Source organism: Catharus ustulatus, chromosome W, assembly GCF_009819885.2.
Source record: "Catharus ustulatus isolate bCatUst1 chromosome W, bCatUst1.pri.v2, whole genome shotgun sequence".
NCBI lineage: Eukaryota > Metazoa > Chordata > Aves > Passeriformes > Turdidae > Catharus > Catharus ustulatus.
Genome location: NC_046261.2, coordinates 4,784,864 through 4,806,800, shown reverse-complemented (window position 1 = coordinate 4,806,800; position 21,937 = coordinate 4,784,864). Strand labels below are relative to the sequence as shown.

At 45.1% G+C, this 21,937-nt stretch overlaps 1 protein-coding gene and 3 non-coding genes across 4 annotated transcripts in view; all 4 read left to right on the top strand.

Moving 5' to 3' along the window:
• LOC117005073 (60S ribosomal protein L17-like) overlaps nucleotides 1-20,675 on the top strand; it is a 112,705-nt gene extending 92,030 nt beyond the window's left edge. The window contains 7 exon segments of the mRNA XM_033076313.2: nucleotides 16,526-16,693; nucleotides 17,297-17,349; nucleotides 17,439-17,479; nucleotides 18,615-18,749; nucleotides 19,158-19,256; nucleotides 19,879-20,070; nucleotides 20,586-20,675. Of these exon segments, the coding sequence (XP_032932204.1) occupies nucleotides 17,310-17,349; nucleotides 17,439-17,479; nucleotides 18,615-18,749; nucleotides 19,158-19,256; nucleotides 19,879-20,070; nucleotides 20,586-20,633 (555 nt within the window). The 5' untranslated portion in view covers nucleotides 16,526-16,693; nucleotides 17,297-17,309 and the 3' untranslated portion in view covers nucleotides 20,634-20,675.
• LOC117005104 lies at nucleotides 17,131-17,199 on the top strand. Its single transcript, XR_004419772.1, has one exon. It is a non-coding gene; the product is annotated as a small nucleolar RNA SNORD58 (small nucleolar RNA).
• LOC117005105 lies at nucleotides 19,593-19,662 on the top strand. The gene has a single exon (XR_004419773.1). It is a non-coding gene; the product is annotated as a small nucleolar RNA SNORD58 (small nucleolar RNA).
• LOC117005103 lies at nucleotides 20,156-20,227 on the top strand. The gene has a single exon (XR_004419771.1). It is a non-coding gene; the product is annotated as a small nucleolar RNA SNORD58 (small nucleolar RNA).
• Nucleotides 20,676-21,937: the final 1,262 nt, after the last annotated feature.

Here is a 21,937-nt window from a genome sequence, read left to right as displayed (position 1 = left end):
AGCGGATAGGGGTATCCGTTTCTCTCTCCCCTGGGAGCTATTTGAATAACCAATACAGAGTTCATGAGTCAATTAAGTTCGAGTGATCCTGAGTTTCAGATTTTTGGGGTCGTCCTCTACTCTCCACGGGTTGTCAGCTTCAACGGATCCTTTCACTCGGCTGGCGTGTGTCCACCCTTTCTCTGCTGTCCGGACCGCAGTTTCTGTAGTGAGTAGTACAACATAAGGGCCCTCCCAACGAGGGGTTAAAGAAGTTTCTTTCCAGGATTTAATTAGTACCTTATCTCCAGGCTTAAGTTGATGGATCGCCACATCTAAGGGCGGTCTCTGCACTGTTAACCCCTTCTTATAGAGTTCCTTCCTCCAGTTCATTAGCTGTATAATATACCCTTTTATTTGGTTATTTTCTAACATCGGGTGATCCCCAGGGACCTCAATATCATAGGGAACCCCATACAGCATTTCAAAAGAGGAGATTCCCACATCTGTTCGGGGTTGGGTGCGGATGTTTAGCAAAGCCAACGGCAGACACTTTACCCATGACATTTTAGTTTCTAACATTAATTTAGTGAGGTGTTTCTTTAACTCCCCAATTATTCGTTCCACCCTCCCAGAACTCTGAGGATGCCAAGGAGTGTTATATTGCCATACTATGTCCAAGGCTGAGAACACCTCTTTAATCACTTTTGATGTGAAGTGAGGTCCTTGATCAGAGTCAATGGTCTCTATTAGCCCATATCTGGGAATTATTTCTTCCAGGATTTTTCTGACTACCACCTGAGCCGTAGCTCTGGCTACAGGAAATGCTTCCACATAATGCATCAAGTGATCTACTAGAACTAATAGGTATTTGTATCTGCCCACCTTTGGGAGTTCTGTGAAATCAACTTGTATGTGAGAAAAAGGCCTATGTGCTATTGGCCGCCCGCCCGGGGGCTGTTTTCTCATTTGTCTTCTGTTAACTTTTTGACAAGTTAAACAACGTTGAGTAATTTGTTTTGCCAAATCATGCACCCCAATGCACATGTATTTAATAGCAAATTGATCTACTAAGGCTTGTGTACCCCAATGTGTTTTATCATGTATATTTTGTAGTATTCTGAGCGCAAGAGATTTCGGAAGCATTTCCCATCCATCTGGTAGTACCCACTTGCCTGCCTCAGTTTCCCTAATCCCCATCTGTCTCAACTTCTCTTTTTCTTGAATTGTGAAGGACAGAATATATTTTGGGCCGTGATGCCAGCATCTGGTCTTAGATGGAGTGTCACAAGCACATTGTATAGCATCTACCCCGAAAGCCTTCCAACACCCATAACAGGGGTCTTCTTCTAAATCCTTCCCACAAGTTGAACAGTCCTCTCTTTTAGTTTCTATCTGTTTAATTTTTGGTCTTTTTCTCAAGGCTGCTGCTTTGGCTTCCAGATCTGCTCGGTTATTTCCTCTAGTTACCATTCCTACCCCCTTCTGATGCCCTTTCACATGAACTACTGCTATTTCTTTAGGGTATCTGATGACTTTTAGGATGTCCCTTATGAGTTTCTCATGTATTAAACCTTTCCCCTGGGAATTGATTAAGCCTCTTTCTTCCCATATCTTGCCAAAGGTATGCACAACCCCATAAGCATATTTTGAGTCTGTGTAAATTGTTCCTGCTTTTCCTTTTAACAACATCAAAGCCCTTAATACTGCATAGAGTTCACATGCTTGGGCCGACCAGCTGGGCCTTAAAGGCCCAGATTCTATTACAGACAATGTCTTTCCCTCTACTATTGCATACCCTGACCGTCTCCTGCCTTCAATTACCCGTGAGGAACCATCTACAAATAGTCTGTCCCCATCTTCTAATTCTTCTTCCTCCAAGTCTGGCCGAATTTTTGTCTGTTCCTCTATTTGCCGAAGGCAATCGTGTGTTTTCTGTTAGAGGCTCTCCATACAGAAACTGGGCAGGGTTCTGTATTGAGGTTACCTCCAATTTCAGCTTCAGAGATTCTAGCAAAATACCCTCATATTTCAAAATCCAAGCATCTGTGATCCATTTTTCCGCCTTTTGTTGCAAAACTCCCCTAATATTGTGAGGTGATTTTACCTGAATCTCTCCCCCAAATGTAATTTTTCCCACATCTTCCACCAGTAATGCTGCTGCCACCACTGCCTGCAAACAGGTGGACCACCCCCTACTAACTGGGTCTAGGAATTTTGATAGATATGCTACTGGTTTCTTGCTTCCGTGTTGTAACCCAATAAATTACTGTTTTGGGAATGGTATGTCCCTTTAGCCCTGTGACCCCTGCAGGACCGGTGGACTGGCCCCTGCGGTGGGATTGGCCTGAGGTCGGGGCTGACCCCTCCCCTTTCCTGACCCTTAAAAACCTGTGCCCCGGTTTGGAACTTCCTCTTTTTATCCTGCTCTCCCACTCTGACCACATAGAAGCCTAAGAATAAAACAGGATACCAACCCTGGGATAAAGAGCCTCTAATATCCTTCTGTTCTACATGAAACAGCACCCCAGGCCAGCTCTGCAGGGTATTTGACGTACAGGGCCAGGCCCCCAGAGTGGTGTTTCATGTGGCGCCCGGGCCCTGGTGTTTTTTTAAATTAAAACTCACGTGAAAGGCTGTGACCCTTGAAGGGTTAGGAAGCCGACGGGAAGTCAACTGCCCTGTGGGCGAAACTTGCTTTCTAGCAGGTCTAGCTTACAGGGGGGGAATCTACAACTCATCCAGCCCAAGGGTGAGCAGATTTCGGAACAGATTACAAAGTACAGTTTTTCAGCTCCTTGGTACTTCGCAGAGATTGGTAAGTATAAATTTTCCTCCATGGGGAGGGGGATTTTGAGGTGCTTTCTCTGTAGCATCGAGGTGCCGGGAGCTGGGCTGCACAGCATCTGCCCTGGGGGTTTGGAGCTGTATGCAACCGGAGACGCTGGTGGGGGTAGCAAGGCCGCCTTGAAACAGTTTCTGCCGTGTATACAGTATCACGCCAGACAGCTGATTTCAAAGAGAGGCGCCGTTTTTGCTGCAGCCAGTGATTCTCTGTGGGGGGAGGTGCCAGTTTTGCCGGCAACTAGCAGTCTTCTCTTACTGTGTTTTAACTGTGCATTGTAGTGAGATATTAGAGTAACTTGCTGTGGAAATATGGGCTCCCAGCATTCTAATTTGAAAAAGAGCGTGGCTTCACAAATTAGAGAACTTTTAAAGATTGCAAATGTGCATATTACTAACAGAAAACTAGAATGCTTTGCTAAGTGGCTGTCTGTAGAAAGATCTGATCTTAATTTGGAAGATATGAATTCGGTTTTATTTTGGAATGAAATTTGAGATTTATTAACTTTAAAAGTCGAAAATGGAGATAAAAAAGCCTTAATGTTCATCCCAATATTTTTGCAAATTAGAAAACTTTTACTTCAAACAGGAAATAACAGGCAGCCACAGCAAACTGCTTCAGAGACAACCAGTTCTTGTATCTGTCCCTCTGCATGTGTTATCCCCTCTTCACCTAAGAAATCTGACTCCTCTGTCTCTCTAACTCAGGCTATCAGCCACGTGTCTCCTGCTGAAAGCAGACCCCAAAATGGCTCCAGCCACATGGCACTAAACTCTTCTTCTTCCCATAATACCCCTTATCCCCTGCTACCACCCTCAAATCCACCCCTAAACTCATCCTGGCCCCTGGGTATTCAGGGCAATTCTCACTCTATTCAGGTTTTGCCATCTCTTCCCCTAAGCTATCAAGCTAGCACAGAGGGGGGTGGGGGTGGGGATGGGTGTGGGAGAACTGGTTCTACAAGTTCTACACAACCTCCCTCTGAGATAAGGCCCTCGGCTCTGCCCATACCTCAGGACACTGTCTCTGTAGAGGCACATTATCAACAGATAACACAGCCCAGAATAGAGCTCATCCCTAAAACCCCGATCCTGGAAACTCAGATACCGTCTGTGGCTCCTGTCATTTATATGGGTAGGAGAAATTGCAGGAGAACATATCAGCCACTGACATACCAAGATAAAAAGGAAATTTGTAAGGTTCAAAGAGAATTTGGCAGACACAGTGAAATGTTTAAAGGATTTTTAAGAGCAACATTTAATTCTCATGAGATGGTACCTAATGATATTAAGGATTTATTCAGATGTTTACTTTCAGCTTCGGAATTCGAATTGTGGGAAAGTATTTGGAAAAGATCTTTAAGAGTGCTTTTGCAAGAACTACAACAAAGCCCAGAAAGTGCAAAAGATGAGGATAATAATGATATTACACAGGAACTTCTCTTAGGTGAGGGAGAATTTGGAAACCCTGATAAACAGGCACGTTTATTAACTAAATTTGTTTTGGATAAGATCTCTCTAGCAGCAGAACAAGCACGCCTCCCAGACATCTTCCAACAGGCAAAGCTGAGCCACCAGCAATACCTTCAGAATGTGCCAGGTCTGATCCGTCAGTTCAAGCTAACACGGAGTCAGGCTCGAGCCATTGTGGCCACCTGTCCCAGCTGCCAGCTCCAGGCCATGCCATCGCTAGGTGCAGGGGTTAACCCCCGAGGCCTTGGCAGCTGTGAGGTGTGGCAGACAGACATCACACACATTCCCAGTTTTGGTCGCCTCAAATACGTTCATGTAAGCATTGACACATATTCAGGTGCGGTTTATGCCTCTGCCCATGCAGGAGAAAGAGCTGTGCATGCCAAACAACACCTAGTGCAAGCTTTTTCAGTATTGGGGATCCCTAAGGAAATCAAAACAGATAATGGCCCAGCGTATGTGTCCAGGGAGTTCCTGGAATTTGTCCAGCAGTGGGGAGTGGAACATAAGACAGGCATCCCCCACTCCCCCACAGGCCAAGCTGTGATTGAGCGTGCACATCAGACGCTCAAGCATGTTCTGGCTAGACAGAGCAATTCAACTGTGTGGATGTCTCCACAGCAGAAGCTGTGCAAAGCCCTGTTCACTATCAATTTCTTGAACTGTTCATTGGAAAACATGAATCCTCCTGTGGTTCGTCATTTTAACAGTGGCAAACAGTTCAAGCTGTCTCAGCATCCACCAGTTTTGATTAGGGATCCAGAAACCTGGGAAACCAAAGGTCCCTATGAGCTTGTTACCTGGGGACGTGGTTATGCGTGCGTATCCACTCCCTCAGGCCCTCGGTGGATTCCCCAGAAATGGGTGAAGCCTTATGTCCCTAAACAGCCAGCTCCAGCTGAGGAGGAAGAGAAGCAAGTCGCAGTTGCTTCGAAAAGAAGACGCCGCCGGAGAGGAGAGAGAACTGACACAGAAGACGACCTTCCGTCAGACTCAGAGACTTTTAACACGTTTTAAAATGTTTGTTTTCCTTTTAACAACCTAATACCTTTCTCTCTTCTTTTAAACAAAAAAAGGGTGAGATGTTGTAACCCAATACCCTACTGTTTTGGGAATGGTATGTCCCTTTAACCCTGTGACCCCTGCAGGACCGGTGGACTGGCCCCTGCGGTGGGATTGGCCTGAAGCCAAGGCTGACCCCTCCCCTTTCCTGACCCTTAAAAACCTGTGCCCCGGTTTGGAACTTCCTCTTTTTATCCTGCTCTCCCACTCTGACCACATGGAAGCCTAAGAATAAAACAGGATACCAACCCTGGGATAAAGAGCCTCTAATATCCTTCTGTTCTACATGAAACAGCATCCCAGGCCAGCTCTGCAGGGTATTTGGGAAGCAGGCAGGCCCATAGGGTGCTGTTTCACTTCCGGCCCAGTCCTGAGCCAGGACTCCGTAAGCCACCCCTTGTTCCACATTAATAAACAAACAAAAGGGTCTTTTTAAATCGGGAAGGCTCAACACGGGTGCATTTACCAATCCACCCTTCAATTCTTTCAATCGATCTTCATCCTCTTTGGACCACTTTATTAATCCCTCCTTAGTAAACTTGTCATGTAGTAACTTTTTTTTTCCACTAAAATTCTCTGTCCACTGTCTACAATAACCAAGGAGTCCCAATAATTGTCTAATCTGCCTTTTATTTCTTGGCAATGATAAAGAGAGAATTCCCTGGACCCTCTCCGGGTCCAGTTTCTTAGTCCCTTTAGTTAGCCAATGCCCCAGATATTTTACCTCCCTCTCCACAAACTGCAATTTAGACTTGGACACTTTCAGTCCTTTTAGAGCCAAGAAATTTAGAAGAGCTATACTTCCTCTCCTTACTGACTCTTCTTCTTTTCCCGCAATTAGCAAGTCATCCACATATTGCACTAGAGTCGTCCCCTTTTCAGGTTGATAATCTTGTAAAATTTACTCTAGGGCCTGACCAAATAAGTTGGGGGATTCTGTAAACCCCTGCGGGCGTACTGTCCATCTGAGTTGCTGTTTTCTATGGGTATCCGGATCTTCCCATTCAAAAGCAAAATAATTTCTGGAGGTTTCCTTAAGGGGGCAGGCCCAGAATGCATCTAAGATCTATTACGCTGTAGAATTTGTCCTCCGGTCCCAGTTGGCTTAGCAGTGTGTATGGATTAGCTACCACTGGGAATCTTTCAATGGTCCTTTTATTAATTTCCCTGAGGTCATGGACAAGTCTATAACTTCCATCTGCCTTTTTAACAGGCAGTATCGGTGTATTGAAAGGTGACATACAGGGTTCTAATAACCCTTGCTGTAACAACCTGTTAATTTCAGGCTTTAGTCCCTGCCTACCCTCCTTGGACAAGGGGTATTGTTTTACTCGAGTTGGAAAGTCTGGATCCTTAATGTTTACTTCAAAAGGTTCAATATCCAATTTCCCAGCCTGATCGGGTGTATACCACACTTCAGTGTTTATTTGTTCTTCGTCCACTGTCCGCAGTGGACATAGCCTTATAGTTAACTTATTTTCTATAATTTACAATCCAATTCCCTGTTGTAACCCAATACCCTACTGTTTTAAGAATGGTATGTCCCTTTAACCCTGTAACCCCTGCAAGACCAATGGACTGACCCCTGCAATGGGATTGGCCTGAAGCCAAGGCTGACCCCTCCCCTTTCCTGACCCTTAAAAACCTGAGCCCTCCACTGGAACTTCCTCTTTATCCTCATCTCCCGCTCTGACCACATGGAAGCCTAAGAATAAAACAGAATATCAACCCTGGGATAAGAACCTCTAATATCTCTTCTGTTCTACATGAAACAGCACCCCAGGCTAGCTCTGCAGGATATTTGAGGTACAGGGCCAAGCCCCCAGAGTGCTGTTTCAGTTAGCGTCCGGTCCGTGGTGCTTTTTAAATTAAAACCCACGTGAGAGGCTGTGACCCTTGAAGGGTTAGGAAGCCGACGGGAAGTCAACTGCCCTGTGGGCGAAACTTGCTTTCTAGCAGGTCTAGCTTACAGGGGGGGAATCTACAACTCATCCAGCCCAAGGGTGAGCAGATTTCGGAACAGATTACAAAGTACAGTTTTTCAGCTCCTTGGTACTTCGCAGAGATTGGTAAGTATAAATTTTCCTCTGTGGGGAGGGAGATTTTGAGGTACTTTCTCTGTAACATCGAGGTGCCGGGAGCTGGGCTGCACAGCGTCCTCCCTGGGGGTTTTGGAGCTGTATGCAGCTGGAGACGCTGGTGGGGGTAGCGAAGGTAGCCTTGAAACAGTTTCTGCCGTGTGTACAGTATCACGCCAGACAGCTGGTTTCAAAGAGACGCTCCGTTTTTGCTGCAGCCTGTGAGTCTCTGTGGGGGGAGGTGCCAGCTTTGTCGGCAGCTAGTAACCTTCTCTTACTGTGTTTTAACTGTGCATTGTAGTGAGATATTAGAGTAACTTGCTGTGGAAATATGGGCTCCCAGCATTCTAATTTGAAAAAGAGCGTGGCTTCACAAATTAGAGAACTTTTAAAGATTGCAAATGTGCATATTACTAACAGAGAACTAGAACGCCTTGCTAAGTGGCTGTCTATGGAAAGATCTGATCTTAATTTGGAAGATATGAATTCGGTTTTATTTTGGAATGAAATTTGAGATTTATTAACTTTAAAAGTCAAAAATGGAGATAAAAAAGCCTTAATATTCATCCCAATATTTTTGCAAATTAGAAAACTTTTACTTCAAACAGAAACTAACAGCCAGCCACAGCAAACTACTTCAGAGTCAACCAGTTCTTCTATCTGTCCCTCTGCATGTAATATTCCCTCTTCACCTAAGAAATCTGACTCCTCTGTCTCTCTAACTCAGGCTATCGGCCACGTGTCTCCTGCTGAAAGCAGACCCCAATATGGCTCCAGCCACATGGCTTTCAACTCTTCTTCTTCCCATAATACTCCTTCTCCCCTACTAACACCCTCAAACCCCTCCCCAAACTCATCCTGGCCCCTGGGTATTCAGGGCAATTCTCACTCTATTCACGTTTCACAATACTTTCCCCCAAGCTATCAGGCTAGCACAGAGGGGGGTGGGGGTGGGGGTGGGTGTGGGAATACTGGTTTTACAGGTTTTACAAGACCTCCCTCTGAGATAAGGTCCTCGGCTCCGCCCATTCCTCAGGACACTGTCTCTGTAGAGGCACATAACCAACAGATAACACAGCCCAAAGCAGAGGGAGGAGTAGAGCCCATCCCTAAAACCCTGGATCTGGAAACTCAGATTCCGTCTGTGACTCCTGTCATTTATATGGGTAGGAGAAATGGCAGGAGAACATATCAACCGCTACCATACCAAGATAAAAAGGAAATTTGTAAGGTTCAAAGAGAATTTGGCAGACACAGTGAAATGTTTAAAGGATTTTTAAGAGCAACATTTAGTTCTAATGAGATGGTACCCAATGATATTAAGGATTTATTCAGATGTTTATTATCCCCTTCTGTATTTGATTTATGGGAAAGTATTTGGAAAAGTTCTTTAAGAGTGCTTTTGCAGGAACTACAACAAAGCCCAGACAGTGCAAAAGATGAGGATAATAATGATATTATAAAGGAACACCTAACAGGAGAAGGAGAGTATGAAACCCCTGATAAACAGGCACGTTTATTAACTAAATTTGTTTTGGATAAGATCTCTCTAGCAGCAGAAAAAGCTTTCCATCAATTACCTACTGTTGAAGTTACAGGTAGTTATGTTAATATTAAACAGTTTCCTTCCGAAAGTTTCTTACAGTTTCTGGATCGCCTCCGTGCACAGGTGGAGAGACAAGTCTTGGACCCAAAGGTGCAGGTAGAGATATTAAAGGAGATGGCTCAGAAAAATGCTAATGAATCATGTCGCAGGGTCATACTTAGTCTTCCCCTCGACCCACCACCTAGCTTAGCACAGATGATAGAAGCCTGCACCAGAAAAGCAGAACTGTTCAGTGCACCAGAGAGAAATCCAGGACCAGCACAATCAAGATCTGCAGCAGCTATGACACCAGGACCAAGGAAGCAACCGGTACCACCGAGGCAGCTGCCACACATCACCTGCTTCCAGTGCAAGAAAACAGGACACTATGCAAGGGACTGCCCACACAGCCAGAAACAGAAGAAGAACAACAAACAAAAAGAACTAGGTGTACAGCACGTACCCGCCATAAATATCATCACGCGCAAAGATATAAATACTGCGGGTTCCACACGGGAAAAAACCTCTCTCTTTAAAAATAAGGGGGAGGACGGGACAAATGGTGTGGGGATTAATGATAGCATTAATGTTAAATATTCAATTAGCAAAGGTTGGATGCCTTTTGGTTGTCTCAATCTTAAGACCACTAAAGCTGTTTATTTTATGTCAACCGAGTGGACAGCAATTACAGTGGACCTGTCTAGCACTTCACTGGACCTGACGCTGTTGCATTTGGAACTGCGCTGTGAGTATTTAGTTATGGGGGACACAGCACACACACCCTTGGAGATGGAATTACTTCCATTATCCAAGAAGGAAAATGTCTCAGGTTTCGTTCTCTTAGCACGCTGCTCACAACCACCTTATTACCTGAACGAGGGGCAAATCCTTGCCCAGGCCATTCCTGTTCCAAAGGAAATCACAGTAGAAGGAAAATCACCTGAAGTCTATTGGGCAGAGGTGGTGGGTGAGGAAAAACCCTCTCTGGCATGCAATCTGACCCATGGTTCAGACCATCTCTATGTGGAGGGGGTTCTGGACACAGGGGCAGATGTGACGATCATACCCGAAAGGATGTGGCCGTCACAATGGGAATTGCAACCCGTGGCAGGCAAAATCCAAGGTATAGGGGGAATCAAATTGGCAAAAATATCAAAAAACATTGTGCAAATTGAGGGGCCGGATGGAAAAATAGCTAGTGTCCGTCTGTTTGTTACAGACTATAAGTACCCCCTGTGGGGAAGAGATACCATGTCCCAGTGGAGAATGAAAATGGTAATCCCCAAAAGTCCTCAGGATTTTTAAAGGCAGCCACTGAGGAGCGCCCTGCCCACAAATTGACATGGTTAGATGATTCTCCAATCTGGACAGCTCAGTGGTCGATGAGTAAAGAAAAACTCAAGGCGCTGGAGGAGCTTGTAGCAGAACAATTGGCAAAAGGACACATAGAAGAAACTACAAGTCCTTCGAATTCTCCGGTATTTGTAATTAAGAAACCAGGGAAGGACAAATGGAGATTGTTACATGATCTCCGGGAAATAAACAAAATTATAGCAGACATGGGATCACTTCAACCAGGGATGCCCTCTCCAACGATGTTCCCTCAAAATTGGAAATTGGCAGTTTTAGATATTAAGGATTGTTTCTTTCAAATCCCTTTACACCCAGCAGATGCTCCACGGTTTGCCTTCTCTGTTCCTACCATCAACAGAGAAGCCCCAATGAAGCGCTACCACTGGAAAGTGCTCCCTCAAGGGATGAAGTGTAGTCCCTTCATATGCCAGTGGTATGTGGCCTCATTGCTGTCCCCAGTGCGTGCTCAGAGAAAGGAAGCTATCATCCTACATTATGTAGATGACTTGCTTGTGTGTGCCCCCGATGACTCTATACTCCAACACACGCTTGACCTAGTGATTAAGGTTTTAACCTCTGCTGGATTTCGATTGCAGGAGGATAAAGTCCAAAGGATGCCACCTTGGAAGTACCTGGGCCTGGAAATCACTGCAAGGACCATTGTTCCTCAGAAATTGGACATTAATTGTAACCCAAAGACCTTAGCAGATCTCCATTCCTTGTGTGGGTCTTTGAATTGGGTTAGGCCCTGGCTAGGCCTCACTAATGAGGACCTAGAGCCCCTTTTCAATTTATTGAAGGGGGAGAGAGAGCTGATTTCTCCCAGGGAACTGACCCCAGAGGCAAAAACTGCAATCGAAAAGGTACAGAAAGCACTAGCAGAGAGGCAGGCTCATCGCTACAAGCCTGAACTGCCTTTCAAATTCATAATTCTGGGAAAACTACCACACCTACATGGTTTGATATTCCAGTGGATCGAGGGGCAGAGAGATTCGCTCTTAATCATAGAGTGGGTCTTCCTCTCCCACCAAAGATCCAAAACCATCACTAAGCCACAAGAACTCATAGCTCAGCTGATTCGTAAGGCAAGGATGAGACTGTATGAGCTGGCAGGTTGTGACTTCACATGTATTCACCTTCCAGTCAAACTCTCTGAGGAGGGAAGGAACTCTCCTGAGAGGCTGACAAAGGAGATGTTTGAGCACTTGCTCCAGAGCAATGCCAGTCTCCAGTTGTCTCTGGACAGCTACAGTGGACAAATATCAGTCCATGCCCCGTCTCACAAGCTGTTCAATGAGGAATTCCACCTCATTCCTCGTGAGAAGAGGAGTCAGAGACCACTCAAAGCTCTCACAGTGTTCACAGATGCTTCTGGGGCTTCCCACAAGTCGGTGATGACTTGGAGAAATCCTCAGACTCAGCATTGGGAAGCTGATGTTGAATTTGTGGAGGGATCGCCTCAGGTAGCTGAACTGGCTGCAGTGGTAAGAGCTTTTGAGAAGTTCTCAGAGCCAATCAACTTGGTAACAGACTCAGCTTATGTAGCGGGAGTAGTGTCCAGGGCGGAGCAGGCAGTGCTCAAAGAGGTTGACAATGAGCAGCTTTTCAGGTTACTGTCAAAACTAATCTATCTGATTTCTCATAGAGAACATCCGTTTTATGTGATGCATGTGAGGTCACACACCGATTTGCCAGGTGAGATCGCAGAAGGGAATCGTCAGGCAGACTCTCTTGCCACCCCAGCAGAACAAGCACGCCTCCCAGACAACTTCAACAGGCAAAGCTGAGCCACCAGCAATACCATCAGAATGTGTCAGGTCTGATCCGTCAGTTCAAGCTAACACGGAGTCAGGCTCGAGCCATTGTGGCCACATGTCCCAGCTGCCAGCTCCAGGCCATGCCATCGCTGGGTGCAGGGGTTAACCCCCGAGGCCTTGGCAGCTGTGAGGTGTGGCAGACAGACATCACACACATTCCCAGTTTTGGTCGCCTCAAATACGTTCATGTAAGCATTGACACATATTCAGGTGCGGTTTATGCCTCTGCCCACGCAGGAGAAAGAGCTGTGCATGCCAAACAACACCTAGTGCAAGCTTTTTCAGTATTGGGGATCCCTAAGGAAATCAAAACAGATAATGGCCCAGCGTATGTGTCCAGGGAGTTCCTGGAATTTGTCCAGCAGTGGGGAGTGGAACATAAGACAGGCATCCCCCACTCCCCCACAGGCCAAGCTGTGATTGAGCGTGCACATCAGACGCTCAAGCATGTTCTGGCTAGACAGAGCAATTCAACTGTGTGGATGTCTCCACAGCAGAAGCTGTGTAAAGCCCTGTTCACTATCAATTTCTTGAACTGTTCATTTGAAAACATGAATCCTCCTGTGGTTCGTCATTTTAACAGTGGCAAACAGTTCAAGCTGTCTCAGCATCCACCAGTTTTGATTAGGGATCCAGAAACCTGGGAAACCAAAAGTCCCTATGAGCTTGTTACCTGGGGACGTGGTTATGCGTGCGTATCCACTCCCTCAGGCCCTCGGTAGATTCCCCAGAAATGGGTGAAGCCTTTTGTCCCCAAACAACCAGCACCAGCTGAAGAGGAAGAGAAGCAAGTCGCAGTTGCTTCGAAAAGAAGACGCCGCCGGAGAGGCGAGAGAACCAACATGGAAGACAACCTTCCGGCAGACTCAGAGACTTTTAACATGTTTTAAAATGTTTGTTTTCCTTTTAACAACCTAATACCCTTCTCTCTCCTTTTAAACAAAAAAAGGGTGCGATGTTGTAACCCAATACCCTACTGTTTTAAGAATGGTATGTCCCTTTAACCCTGTAACCCCTGCAAGACCAATGGACTGACCCCTGCAATGGGATTGGCCTGAAGCCAAGGCTGACCCCTCCCCTTTCCTGACCCTTAAAAACCTGAGCCCTCCACTGGAACTTCCTCTTTATCCTCATCTCCCGCTCTGACCACATGGAAGCCTAAGAATAAAACAGAATATCAACCCTGGGATAAGAGCCTCTAATATCTCTTCTGTTCTACATGAAACAGCATCCCAGGCTAGCTCTGCAGGATATTTGAGGTACAGCACCAGGCCCCCAGAGTGCTGTTTCAATTCCCAATTGGACCATCAGATCTCTCCCCAGCTGATTATAATCTGCCTCTGGGACTAACAACAGAGATCCTATATCTATCTTGGATTGTGTTTCAATCAAAACATCTTTAATCACAGGAGCCCCGAAAGGTTCACCTTTAGCTCCAATTACCTGTACCATTTCTGCTGAGATTTTGCAGCCTTGGGGGAGGGTCTGGATTGTTGACCTTTCAGCCCCGGAATCCACAAGAAACTCATACACCTCCCCTTGGGGACCTACTTTAAGTTTTATCAAGGGCTCTGTTTCCACTCTGGTCCCAAATAAATAGAGCCCCTGACACCCCTAATCACTAAATTGTTTCTCATCCTCCTTCTTTCTCCTACATTCTCTCTTCATGTGTCCTTTCTTTCCACAATAATAACATACCATCCCTCGGTCCCTTTCTCCTCTCCCTGCTACTTCCCTTCCTCGAGAACCAGAAACCTCATTCCGCTTAGGGAATGTTTTCCTTTGTCTCTCCTGGATAGCAGCCACCATTATTCTCATCTGTCACTTATGTCTCTCATGTTGCCTCTTCTCCTCTTCCTCAGGCCTTCTAACATACACCTTCTGAACCTCTTTCAGCAATTCATCCAGTCCCTTATCCTGCCAATCATCCAGTTTCTCCAACTTCTTCCTAATATCTGGCCAGGATTTAGCTACAAACTGCGTTTTGAGTAAAACCTGTCCTATCTCCGAATTAGGGTCCACTCCTGAATATAGTTGAAAACTTTTCTTTAGCCTCTCCAACCATCCAGTAGGATTTTCCTCTTGCTTCTGCTGTTCACTGAAGGCTTTCCCCACATTTCTCCCCCTGGGAACCGACTCCTTAAACCCTTGGATTATCATTGCTCTCAAATCTGCCATGTGTGCCCGATGTTCTGGGTTCTGATTATCCCAATTGGGCTTTTGTATAGGCCACTTAACATCTACCTGTGGGCCTGCCTGATGATCTCTGTCCCAGATTCTCATTCCCGCTATCCGAATCATTCCCCGTTCTTCTGGGGTGAATAATATGCTCAGGATAGCTTGCAAGTCATCCCAAGTATATATGTTAGGCCCCAAAAACTGATCTAGCCGATCCCCAACTCCTAAGGGATCCTCTAGGAGATGCCCCATCTCCTTCTTAAAGTCCCTCACGTCCCCCGAATTCAGGGGCAAAGCTATATAGCCCACCCCTGGAATCTGTGCAGGCTGCCCCACCTGTCCTGCATTGGGATTTGGGATCATTCCCATGGGAACTTCCTTTAATGGAAATAACCGGGTGTTATCCTGCCTCCCCCTCAGCTGACTCCGGGTGATCCTCCTAGATTCTGCCGGCGAGTCCGGTCCAGACTCTGAGTCCCTGTCTGGGACGGTAGGTGACAAAGCTGGATAGATTGGGTTCACAGGAGGATCTGGAGGTAGGGCAGGAGCTCTATCTAGTGGAGGCAGTTGGTAAGGCGGGGGAGAGTATTCAAAATCCTTATCTTCCCTGTTCTTTTTCTTTTCCCCCTCGTTCAAAACGAACAGCCGAACTCTAGCTTCATTTGCTACCCATAGAGCTGCATATTCTCTTTCTTCCCGACTAAAGGTTTCTTTAGAATTAGCATATAAATTTAAAGCCTGACAGATCCAATCCTCCGATGATCCAAACACCGACCAATAAATATTATCTGCTCTTATTTTCTGTCCTCCCCAAACTTCCATACAATAATGAATAATTTTTGCTCTATCCTTCCCCTTTCAGGAGGGAAAGTCATTCCAGTATTTAATCATCAATCCTAACGGACTATCTGGCGGAATCAGGGGAAGTTGAATACGACCCCCCATTTCCCCCATGGGATCAAAGGCCTTGCTCTTCCTTTGTCCCATCTTCCGGAGTGCCTTCAGTCACACACACACAAAACACGCTTCCCCCGTTTCGTGGCCTAGTCCCTCGCGGGATCGTAAGAACCGCACTACTTCGGGGTCCTCACTCGCGCCGTCTCTCTTGGAGACGTTTCACACGCCACGCTCCGGGATACCCACCCCCCCCCGGACGGTTTTACCGTTTTCAATATATATACTCACGTAATCCTGTGTCTTCACCCGGGCCTTGTGCACAAAGATTAAGGGGTTGCCGACCTTTCCTCTCACTTGTTACTGAATTTAGGTTCGTCGGTTGAGGCAGGAGGAAAGGAGACCGCCCTGGGGCCACCTTAACTCCAGGTGGGGTGCCCCCCCTGAGGATTCCTTTCCCCACACACACCTTGATCCGAGTCACGGCACCAAATTGTGATAAATTTGAAGCGAATCAGCAGTAGTCAATTAAAAGTAATTTATTATAATTAGAGCAGGCAATAACAAGTGAACCAACAGATCTGGGTGTTGCTGAGAAAACCCGTTACAATTCCGTTTTTCTCCAGCAATTCACACATCTCCCTTTCTTCTCCCCCCTTTTATCTGGAATCGTTTCCTGGATTTGTTCTCTCTTTCAACTTCTTTGTTTGCGTGCTTGGTCTCATTTGCTAGGCAGTAGTCTTCCAGGTGCTTGAAGGGGGAGGCTGGGGTCTCAGGTCTTGCTGTCCTGGCAAACTTGAAACAACTTTACCATATACGGTTAAAGATAATTGGCCTACAAGCTTATCTATTCCCTGTTTGATAAGGTTTTGGGGCCCTAGTTATACTGAGTAGCAAAAAAAATAAACTTCTAAAGCTATATAGTTTAAGCAACTTAAAACTTTTACTTTATTAGTAAACAAACTAAACTTTGTTAGTAAACAGAATTTTGTTAGTAAATAAAAACTAAGTTTCTAAGGCTGCAGTATAAACTTATACTAAGTTTGATGAACAAACTATGTTTTACCCTTATTACACAAACGCTGTCTGAAATGGGTGGAAAAAAAACCCAAAACTTTTTGCTTTAACAAGTAATTTAAATTTTTTCAAAATTGTGCAATAAATACCAGTTTCGATTTATAAGCATGAATCTCTTCGGTCTCGTCTGCTGGATATCTGTTAAACTATATGCTTCTCTATTCTCATCCTGGGCTGCCATCTAGCTGCAACCCTTGACCTTTCTCCTGAGTCTGGTTTCGGCTGATTTGTGGTCTGCAAACAACAGTGACCTTGAACTGCGAGTGAACAGACCGTGTGAACCGGACACAGACTGGAGGACGCTGGTTGATGCGCACGCACGGTTTACTTCCACACTTCGGGCTCGCACATAGGCATGTACCGTCCTGACCGGTCCCTAACCCCTCCTGTCGCCGCGCCTTTACTGACAGTCCTTCCATCTCCCTTCGCTCTGCGCGGCACAGCGCGGCACCTCCCTCACGCTCCCAGCCCGAAATTTCGCCAGGACTCTCGCGAGAGGGGGCGGCCTTAGATGCTCCGGTCACCTCCTACATTTCCTCTTGCCTGACAGTGTCTGGAGGTGAGGACTTACGGCCGTTAGTGAACCGTCTCAATCTGCCCGCATCCTGCTCAGGGCGCCCTGAAGAGACGATGAGGGGGCGAGGGCTTGAGGTCTTGGTCTGCCTCAATGTATTTGCCCCTTGGTATTTGCGGGGCTGGCGCAGGGGAGGACAGGTAGGGGTTGGAGATGGCGAGCTTGGGGGTAGTTGGATGGCATGAGGTAGAAGCAGGACCTAGGGAGAGGCTATGGCAGTGGTGATGACTTTCTTAGGACACCTTTGGATTTAATAATGAAATGACCGTGTAATTTCTGAGCAGCTGCTGTAGTTAGTTATCGACAGTAAGGTGAACAATCCAGGTTCTGCTTATCATTGTTAGAAGTTTTAATATGGGGTTTTTAATTGCTTTTTTTGCAGCTGAGATGCAAAAATGGTGCACTACTCTCTGGATCCAGACAATCCCACAAAATGTGAGTTGTTTTTGTGAATGTTTGAGTAGAACTTGACCAAAGTCATTAAGATTTTAATTCTGAAAGTTCATCTTTTTTTTCTCCTGCAGCATGCAAGTCACGGGGATCCAACCTGTGAGTGCATTTCAAGGTAGGCAGTGTGTGCATAGTAAGAAATGCAATTTCATTTGTTTTTGGTTTGGTTTTGTTATTTTTTGTTGGGCATTTTTTGAAGTGTCTCTCACTGTGTGTCATTACATGGTTACTTAAGGGTGGTAGTGTAGGTTATGGCCTATGTTTGCTTTAGCTGCTTGTAATGGTTTTCATCCATAGGATCAAAAATAAGATAACATGTCCTAAAGAGTTTTCTCTCTAATACAGAAAATAAAATATACTAGGAAAACAGTTACAGTGAATTTACCAGGCGGAATGGAGCTAGAGTGAGATGTGACATTTATTTCATTTGTCTTACTCTGCCTTTCTGGTTGTTTGGAAGGAACATTGGATTCACCTGCTTATGCTGCTGCTCAAGAAGTATGACAGGGGAGGCATGTGGTGTTTGGCATGAGGGCATAGATCCCTCTGGAAAAGGTTTAGGTATGGCAGTAAATCCAGGACACATTTGAGTTAACCATGAAACCAAAGCTGAGTAGATGCTTTTCTGCTCCACAGTGGTACATGATTCATGTGAAAAGAGATTTCAGTTATCTTGATTTGCTTTTTCAGTATGATCAGGTAGTATTATAGTTACTCTCTGACTTCTGTATTTAATGTCTTAAGCACTGATACTTTAGCTTTAATTTTTCTTTCTTTTTCTTCCCTTTATAATTCACTTACAGAGATATTTAAATTGTTTCTATCTTGTGTTTTTATCACTTCCTCTGAGGTACCATATCTGACATTTTGCTAGGAATTTATCCTTCACACTCCTGCTTCTTTGGATTAGTGGCCAAGGAGGAGCTATGAAAAGTATAACTACTCAAATTTTAATTTTGTTGGCTGGAAAGATCTAGGCATTAGGTAAAAAACAATAAAGATGTGTTAGAGCTGCAAATTCAGTAATGGCAGTCACACCAAGTGTTAGAAATGTAGGTAGCAAAAAAAAAAAAGTGTTCTTAATTATTCTTCATTCTTAAATTAGGTGTGGGGTTTTTTTATGTGTGTGAGTGCTTCCTTTAAATTGAGTTTGTAGCAAAAAGAATAGGATCCAGGACAGAGGAGTAGTTTTGCTCACATTGTAACTTGTACAGATGTGTTAACAACTTCTCTGTGCTCTGTATTGCTAGAACACTCGAGAGACTGCCCAGGCCATCAAGGGCATGCACATCCGCAAGGCCACCAAATACTTAAAGGATGTCACCTTGAAGAAGCAGTGTGTCCCCTTCTGGCGCTACAACGGGGGAGTCGGTAGATGCGCCCAGGTGAGGTTCAAGATGAAAATGTGGGAAGGATGCTGTGTCTGGTTAAGCGGAAAAGATGATTTTGAGATGGTATAGAGAATAGTCTGTCATTGTTGATTATATCATTGTATTATAATATAGAATTATAGATTGTTTTGTGTTGGAAGGGACCTTAAAGTTCATCTAGTTCCAGTCCCCTGCCATGGCAGGGACACCTTCCAATAGACCAGGTTGCTCAAGAGGGAGAAAAGAGTTGATCTTAATTCTAGTACAGCATTGCATCTACTTGCAGTGTCAAGTAATTGATCAAATTTAATTGTTTTGTTATGCAGTCTTAATGGAAGGGGATGTAATGGTAAGTTAATGGTGCCTGAAGGGTAAATTGTATTGTACTGGGTCAAAAATGGAATTATTGTTGTCTTCTTCCAGGCCAAGCAGTGGGGCTGGATGCAGGGACGCTGGCCCAAGAAGAGTGCAGAATTCTTGCTGCACATGCTCAAAAATGCAGAGAGCAATGCTGAGCTCAAGGTAGGCTGTGTCAGCATTACTGAATGCAAAGTGTTTATGTCATGCTGCATGTCAGCACTCCTGAACTGGGTGTCTCTGACATGGAAGGCCAGGCAATGCCTGCTTTGTCAATGAAACTGAATTGTATCAAGGTATTGGTATACTCTTTGAATTAGGCTGTGTGTTTTTCAAGTTTAAATGGGAGTAATAATTTTTCACAGGGAGACAGTTGGCACATGGTTATCAACTGTTTAAGTGGTGTTTAGGTCTCCTAAAACTACAAAACAAAGCAAAATATGAACTCTTGGTAAGTTTGTGTCTTTGTAATATACTTAGTGCTTAATTTAGTAATTTTGATGGCAGTGGTGACTGTCTTAGGACACCTTTGGAGTAACCGTGAAATAATAATTGTCTCTTTCTGAACCATTGGCATAATTTTGAATTGACTATGATGTGTAGAAGGGTGGTCTCTGTTTTTCTGACTTTGGAGCTTGCTCAGTTCTGTGACACTGCCAAGTTCAGTTGTTTTATTTGCCAGCAGTGGTATGTGTCGGGGGGGGGGTGATTATTCACAGTTTTGCTGTGGAGGTTATTTATTTGAAGATAAAAAACAAGTCACAAGTTTTATTCCTCTCCCTGCTAGGGTCTTGATGTGGATTCTCTGGTCATTGAGCACATCCAGGTCAACAAGGCTCCCAAAATGCGCCGACGCACCTACAGAGCACATGGTAGGATCAACCCCTACATGAGCTCCCCGTGTCACATCGAGATGATCCTCACGGAGAAGGAGCAGATCGTACCCAAGCCAGAGGAGGAAGTTGCTCAAAAGAAAAAGGTAGAGCGTCATACCCTTAAGTCCTCTTTAATGTCAGCAGAAGGAGAGCCGAGTGTTCATACTTGGCATTTTTCAGGCAGAAGGGTTGCTGTGATGACTATCTTAGGACACCTTTGGAATACCTATGAAAAAATCCGATAAGTTCTTTCTGAGCAATCTTAATACTTACTGTGAACACAACATTAATAACTTCAGAAAATGGTTTTCAGGGATTTATATCATACAGGGAGTTTGTTCTTACCTTCGTCAGTCCATTTGTGTGAAACTGGCAGGTGCTGCAATAAATTTTAAGTTGCGAGCCTGTAAGCAATGTAGTACTTGTAGGGACACTTATATACTTACAAGTACGATCAGTGGATCATTTTGTAAACAGGTAAAGAAATTTCTAAGAGTTCTCAGTATCTTCAAAAGATAACTGCAAATTTATATATAGCATGTTTTGGGAAGGTGTTGTCTCATTTTTGGGAAGATGTTTTCTCATTTTGTCATTTTCTCATTTCTGTGTTTGTTTTCAGATATCCCAGAAGAAGCTGAAGAAGCAAAAGCTAATGGCTCGAGATTAAATCTGCTCTGACAGATGTACATAAATAAAAAGAGAAAGTTTAGATTTATTGTGTGTGGTTTTCTGCTTTGGCTTCAGCAGGGTGTTGCTGTGGGACAACCACAGGCAGTGACCACGGTAGTCGGGATGCTTGTTGTTGCAACGCTGGGGATGCTGTTGATTTACCGCTATTCATATATAAAGCGAGATAATTTGGAACACGCGCAGGCATTCACTTTCCTTGCCCCACTGTCCTGGCTCGTTCGGGGCGCCTGATGGTGGCTGCGACCCGAGTGCGGTGGCTGACGGCCACCGCCGGGCGCTAATGCAACTCCTGAGGCGGGGCGTCGACCACATGACGCGAACGCCGCCTTCTCCTATTGACCGCGAGGGAGTCGAAAACGTGGGGATTATTTTCGGTGTGGTGGAGGAAGTTGTAGCTGTCAGTGCTGACGGAGGTGAGTGTGGGGCAGATTCCAACGGGACTTGGACTGCTCCCCCAGGGTCCTTTCATGGTCTGCCGCTTCTCTAGCCTGGCTGGGGGCTGCCCTTCTATGAGGCCGGAGCGGCTTCATTAACCGGGAGCGGACGGAGTGAACCCCAAAATGTAATAGCCTATGGTAAGGTGTGGAGCTCTTAGGTTTCAACGCGTGTTTGAGTGGAACTTCACCGATTCGGAAAAATGTGCTCCTGCCTTTATTTCAGCGGGAGGGGGAAACGCTGCCACTTTTTGTTTGTTTTTGTTTTTTGTTTTTTGCTAACCAAGGAACAGCATCACCAAATCACAGAAGAAACTTGTGAACGGTATTTCACTCTATTAGAACGGGTGTTATACTTCCAGTGGCTTGCTTTTACATCTGACAGAGGTACGACTTATTTTTTGGTCTGAAATCTTCACACAAACTGGCTGCAGAGACACGTATAATTGGCTCAGAAGGTCAGCCTGGGGTGTTTTCTCCAGCCACGTTCTTTAGCTGGTGGACGAATCTACAAGATATTGCTGTAAATTTTATATCTAGGAAGTTCTGGCAGAGAGAGTATCTGAATTATCTTTTTGAATGTTTTTAAAGGATTAACTCATTTGTGTTCTCTTGACTGAAGATTTCTCTCTGACTTCAGAAAGTCGATCCTGTAAAACTATATTTGAAGCAGCTAAAGCTACACTTGGAAGTAGTCAACTGAAAATTGATATTTTGTTCTTCCATAGGGCTAAAAATCTTTAGGATAGCTCAAAAAAAAAAGGTGAAACTGATCCCAGATGAAGTGTGCATATCTGCCTCTTCATTCTCCATCTTGGAAAACTTTTGTTTTGCTTCTTAATGTAAG